Below are 6,173 nucleotides of genomic sequence, written 5' to 3' on the forward strand. Positions count from 1 at the left end.
TTATAAAAGGATAATGTACAGTGTAAAGTGGGACCCCCCACAAACCCCAACATATTTTGCGACAGTGAACAACACTGTCGCACGTTTCGCGACAACGGGTTGTTTTACGGCACACGTGGGGTACACAGTCGTCCGAGTGCATTGAGCTCCGGCAGTTGTTGCTTCAGCATGGCTAAAGTTTCGAAAAAGAAAGCGAGTAAAAAGAAAACACGCTCCGGAGGTGCGGAGCAGAGCAACGAGGGGCATCCAGACGTGGTTTACGACGATGAAAAGGAGGAGGATGCGACTGATGAAGATATTACTGTTGAGGACGAAGACGAGCACGATGAACGAAAACGCCAAAAGCTGCTGGAGGCTATCGGCACTCTCAGTGGTAAGAGGAAGAAAACTCTGGGGGAGAGGTCCGAAGCGGCCGTGCATATGTCCGAATTTACGGTCAACGCAGAGGGCGAGGGCGACAAAGTCGATCTGTCGGACTTGATAGGGTCCATTGAGAAAACCCCTGGACTCTCAGGCAAGAGCAAGAAGCGGCTGAAAAATTTGGAGCAAAACAGAAAGACCATCGAGTGCCCGCTAAGCAAGCAGGAGAGCGAGAGGATACGGAGAGATCTGGCTTTTCAGAAGGTTTCCAAAGAGGTGAGCCATTGGAAGAGTGTCATCAGACAGAATGAGAGGGCTGAGCAGCTGGTCTTCCCTCTCAATCAGGAGCCTTCAGGCCCCAAGCCCATTGAGAGGGTGGTGATGGGCTGGAAGGCTCAGACTCCGCTTGAGCAAGAAGTCTTCACTCTCCTGTCTGCCAACAAGCAGCCTATTAATGACCCCATTCTTACTCCCACTGAGGAGGCTTCCATGAAAGCGATGAGCCTGGAGGAAGCTAAGGTACGTCGTGCAGAGCTGCAGAAGGCCCGGGCTCTTCAGTCCTACTACGAGGCCAAGGCGAGGAGGCAAAAGAAGATCAAGAGCAAGAAATACCACAAAGTGCTGAACAAGGCCAAATCCAAGGATTTCCAGAAGCAGTTTGATGAGATGGTGAAGAGAGACCCGGCTGCTGCGCTGGAGGAGCTGAATAAGATGGAGATGGCGAGGATGCAGGAGAGGATGTCACTGAAGCACCAGAACAGCAGTAAGTGGGCCAGGTCCAAGGCCATCATGGCAAAATATGATGAAGGTGCCCGCAAAGCTATTCAGCAGCAGCTGGAAGTGAACAAAGACCTGACCCAGAAGTTGGTGACCTCACTGAACAAGGAAGAGGAGGAGACGATGGAGGAAGATGGTAACGCAGACGTGGTGCCTGACTTTGTGAATGATGCAGAGCAAGGACTGGATTTTTCCAATCCTTGGATGACTGGAAAGCTCTCTCAAGACTGCGTGGAGAAGGAGACAAGTAATGCTGTGACTATTAGAGCTGAGGAAAATGTAGCCGAGGAAGAGGAGGTGGAGGAGACAGAAGAAGAGGTGCTACTCAGAGAATTTGATAGCAGGAGAAAACGGCGTCAAGCTCAGGAAGCCGACGCAGCTGTAATACTTACGGAGGAGGAGGAGGAGGAAAACAAGGATGCTTCCGACAAAGAGGAAGAAGAGCTTTCAGAGTTCACAAGCCTTTTCAAAGGAATAGCAGAGGGCTGTGGAGAGGCCGACACAGCAGCTGAGCTGGAAAAGGAGCTCAAAATCAGGTGTCTAGAGGATGAAGAGCTTCTCACTCAGGACAAGGAGGCAGAGGAGGAGGAGGAAGCCACAGATAAAGGACCTGTTGTTCCGCAGCATCCTCCAGCCACAGAAAACGGACAAAAGACGGGAAAAAGCAGGAAGAGGAGGAAAGGGATTGAGCTGAAACAAGTTCTCACCAAGGGCGCACAGGTCCTCCAGGTTCCCTTTGCTCCCACCATCGAGGATGCAGAGGACTCGGAGGGAAAGCTGGACCAGAGGGGGCTCATTAAAGAGGCCTTCGCTGGAGATGACATCATCTCTGACTTTCTGAAGGAAAAGAGGAAGCAAGAGGACGCAGGGAAGCCTAAGGTGGTAGACCTGACACTACCTGGGTGGGGTGAGTGGGGAGGGGGAGGACTGCAGCCATCATGCAGAAAACGTAAGAAGTTCAGGAGAAAGATGACCCCACCCCCACCCAGGAAAGACCAGCATCTACCAGGTGTCATTATCTCTGAGAAGAGGAGCAGCTCCATCAGGCTCCACCAGGTCAACGCGCTGCCCTTTCCCTTTGAGAGCCCCTCAGTCTTTGAGAACACCATCCGCTCTGCGCTTGGCCGCACCTGGAACACAGAGCGCACTGTCAAAAAGGTCACCAAGCCCAAGGTCGTCACCAAGCTGGGCGCCATCATCGAGCCCATGACTCGGGAGGAGCTAGTGAAGGACAAGAACCGAGCGTCTGCAGGAAGCAGCAGTAGTGTGAAGAGCTGAACTGATGTAAAGAAGCTGTTCTGTGGACATTATTAAAACATAGCTTTCCCTGCTGCAGTGGAACTGATCTGTAATGTCAGAATATTTGAAGCGACTTAATATGGTTAATAATTTTGTTTCAGGAGCAGATGATCTGATCAAATGGTGATGAGAGCTTTTAAATGTTATGTTTGTCATTTGAGAATACCTGAAATAATTCTTACTGGAGGAGTTGAATTTGTTTGCAGTCTTGCTGTTTCACCCTGTAGTTGGAGCTGAAGCTGTGAGATGCACTGTAGAAAACAAATATCTCAGAATGTCGAGATGTCTGCTTTGTAACTTTTTGGAGAAAATTTAATTTTTAATTACACTCTTATACTGACCGGTGCTTTTTGTTATTTTTTCTGCCAATTTGTATTGAATCCATCTTTTATCAGCACTGTGACATGATGTCTAATCTAATCTTTACTGGAAAAGGTGATACCGGTGGTCCAACACACAGGCTGGGCTCTCTAAATAAGGTTTTTCACATGAAATGAAGCGTTTCCTGCACATTGTTGCTGCCAACATGTTTTTCCTGTTCAAATTGCCCCAGTTTCTCTTACACGAGGCTGTGAAACATTTCAAATGTGTTGAAATGTGGTTTGTGTTTTTTCTCTAATGGAGACAAATCTTTGTATATTGCAGCATATTCCCAGGTTGTTGTGTATTAGACACTCCAGTATACAGTGACTATGACTTTATTGATCCCAAAGGGAAATTAATCTAATAATAATAGTAATAAAAGTAATAATAATAATCATATACATTTAAGTGCTCAAGAAAAATGTAAATAAATAAATACTGGAGGATATACAATTTATGATACTTTATATTTCCACTTACTTCACTCTAAGCGGGTGGTCTGTATTGGGCTCCACTACATTTGTGTGACAACTTTAGCTTTTGTTCTGATTATTATAAGTCCCATGAAAACATGGATTCAGTTTGTTGAATTTTAATATAATAGAAGTTGGGCTGAAAACAGGGCTGTACATCACATTAAGATTTAATGTGTTGTCAGAGTATCACTATAAACCCCATGAGTACATCACATTGCTCTTTAAGCTTCTGCTCACAAGTAAGATAAGCTCAGTCTTAAACATCTAGAGCAGTAACATACAAAAGACTTTAATATATTACGAATTCATTTAAACATACATGGGAGTGTTGCTGTGGTTCAATGCACAAAGCTGCAAGTATTCAAGTAAAAGTATCAAAAGCTGCATGGTAAATCCTACATAAGTATTAGCAGTTAAACAGTTGAGGGGTCTGTGATACACATCATTAGATTACTAATATTGAGGCAACAATGTGTAATCCATGTTGCAGCTGCTGGACTTTTATATAAACCCTGATGAGTTTACAGGGTCGTTTCTAGTTTAAAGATCCATTTTCCCTCTTAAATGTAGTCTAGTGGAAGTAGGAAGTAGCATAAAACAAAAGTATTAGAAATGTTGAAATTATATCTACGGTGCTTCTTTAAAGTATTTACTAACAGAATATTATCCTGACACCCCGTATGGTTACAGTATTCAACCTACATGTAACGAGCTTTCATTTCTCCTGGAAATTCAAGTGTTGTTAAATCAGAGTGCAAACAGCCCGCAGGTGCTTTTGTTTTTTATATGACAGGTACAAATGGACGAATTCAAAGAGTTGATCCTGAACCCTGCAGTAGGAGAGCAGGCAGCACTGCTGCTGTGGGGCAGTTGGCTGTCCTGGTCTGTGTGGGAATGCTGCCATCTATTGTACACAAGGGTTCACTGTTCCTACACAATGTTTGTAATCACATATTGTGCGCTTTAGCATAATGTTTCAGTTTAACAGCAGGGGGAGGTTTCAGTATGTTAGGGCATCATCAACAAATGAGGGACTGTCTTTTAGAAGACCTCGTGTCCTGCTGGTGGCAACAGTAAACAGATTCTGTCTTTATCACCCTGCTAGCAATTCATTTTTGTTCATGTAACACACAGTGGGAATGTTCACACACACCCTTTCAGTACCAGTCAAAACTTCACACACTCGGGGTATTTCTTGTTTTTTATTATAATCTACATGTTATATTAGTAAATAGTCGCAACAATAAAACATCAACTGAATTTATGCTTTCTTCACTGAAGCAGAAAATGATGCTTGTGTATATTTGAGCTCACTTGTAAATAATTCTTTTCATTAAATCTTGAGCCCAATGAGAGGAAAACTAAACCACAGACACACCTGAAGACTGATCAGCCTCATCAGCAGTTTCACACTTCTTAAAAAAAAAATATATATATATATATATTATTATTATTATTATACTTCAATAATATAATCATGCACACTCTCAGATATGTCCTCAATTTTGACTGACTGGACCTTTTACATGAAGGAGAAATCAGCTCATCCCTGACCAACTGGTTCTTTCAGCTGCTCCCTTCTTTCAGCTGTCCTGTTTTAAAGTAAGTATATTAATTTTTAAACAGCCCTGCGACAGACCGGCGACCTGTCCAGCGTGTACGCTGCCTCTCGCCCTAACACAGCTGGGATAGCCCCCCGCGACCCTGAAAAGGATGGACAGACAGTCACGTTCTTCATGAAATGTAAGAATAACTAAATGTGTGGACTAGAAGTAATGAAGTGGAAGCAGAGTGCAGCATAAAGTTAAAATACAAGATGACTCAAGTCACAGTGTGAACCACACAGTTTGGTCTCAGTTACAGGTTTGGAGTTTCTTTGCTGCCTCAACAACTCAAGAAATTTAAAGTCCAAATTTTAACCTAGTTAATTTTAAATCAATGGTTTCGCAATTACACAAAATGATGTCGACCTTTGCGCCTGTCATTTTAAGGATAATCTCAACACACACCAAAAGCTTAGCTGTAGCATCCTATCATATGATGGATTTGGACTGCAACCATCTGAATGATTTACTTCCACAGGCATCTGACTGCACTTGCCGTAGCCTGGTCCCATTTCATTCAGTCAGTGAGCTTGCTTATTTCTCCTGTCTGAAAGAAGAGCGTCCAACAGCAGCATTTTTACAAGTTAGAAGCTCATTTCTTCTCCCTCTCTTTCCCTGCTAATATTCATTTGTGAGGCCATGCAGTGGTATATCTAAAAGAAAAGCCATTACAGTTTGGTTACACCTTCACACATGGGTGAGAGTGCATGCGTTGGCACCCGACATCTCTGTATTTTTATGATAGACATTCGATTAAAGCGGAGCACTCTGTAATGGACTGTGCATCAGTTCAGGTAATGTTGTCAGCTTGTGTGTCTGTGAGGCGATGAAGAACTCGATTAGAAACCTTATAGTTACTAAATCAGTCATTCTCCAGCTCACTCTTTATTGAGCCACTTCTTTGGGGCAATTACTACAGCTTCATACAGCTTCCAGCACTGAACAGAGACCCGGTCCTTGGACTTACTCCTGCCTATTGAACCTCAACAGGATCAGACAGTTTTTCTCGCTCGAACCAATGAAAGCTCCCGTGGCTGTAAATCAGAGATGTGGGCTTTTGAATGGAAACGGCTCCCATGATGGAATGCTATTTTCTCCGTAGCACCAATTTGTGAGATCTGCTTAAATATTTGTTCAGGGATGAAGAAGTGTGTATGCCTACCAGACTGAGCACCGAGGATGCCGGCTTATTTTCTTTTGCAGGGTGGTGGGATGGCTGTGAAATGTTACAGAAAAAAAGGGCTTTCTTAGATAAGACTAATTACTGCTGAGTGCCTCAGACTGTGTTAACAGT

General features: G+C 43.9%; 1 protein-coding gene across 1 annotated transcript; it reads left to right on the forward strand.

The window, feature by feature from the left end:
• Positions 1–67: 67 nt before the first annotated feature.
• si:dkey-251i10.3 (uncharacterized protein LOC553498 homolog) lies at positions 68–2,776 on the forward strand. Its single transcript, XM_039600428.1, has one exon. It carries the CDS (start codon positions 169–171, stop codon positions 2,413–2,415), a length of 2,247 nt encoding a protein of 748 aa, XP_039456362.1. The 5' UTR covers positions 68–168; the 3' UTR covers positions 2,416–2,776.
• Positions 2,777–6,173: the final 3,397 nt, after the last annotated feature.

Source organism: Oreochromis aureus, linkage group 16 (assembly GCF_013358895.1).
Source record: "Oreochromis aureus strain Israel breed Guangdong linkage group 16, ZZ_aureus, whole genome shotgun sequence".
Lineage (NCBI taxonomy): Eukaryota > Metazoa > Chordata > Actinopteri > Cichliformes > Cichlidae > Oreochromis > Oreochromis aureus.

Excerpts from the sequence above, each read along its gene's own strand:
- si:dkey-251i10.3 (XM_039600428.1), top strand. The coding sequence starts at position 169 with ATGGCTAAAGTTTCGAAAAAGAAAGCGAGTAAAAAGAAAACACGCTCC.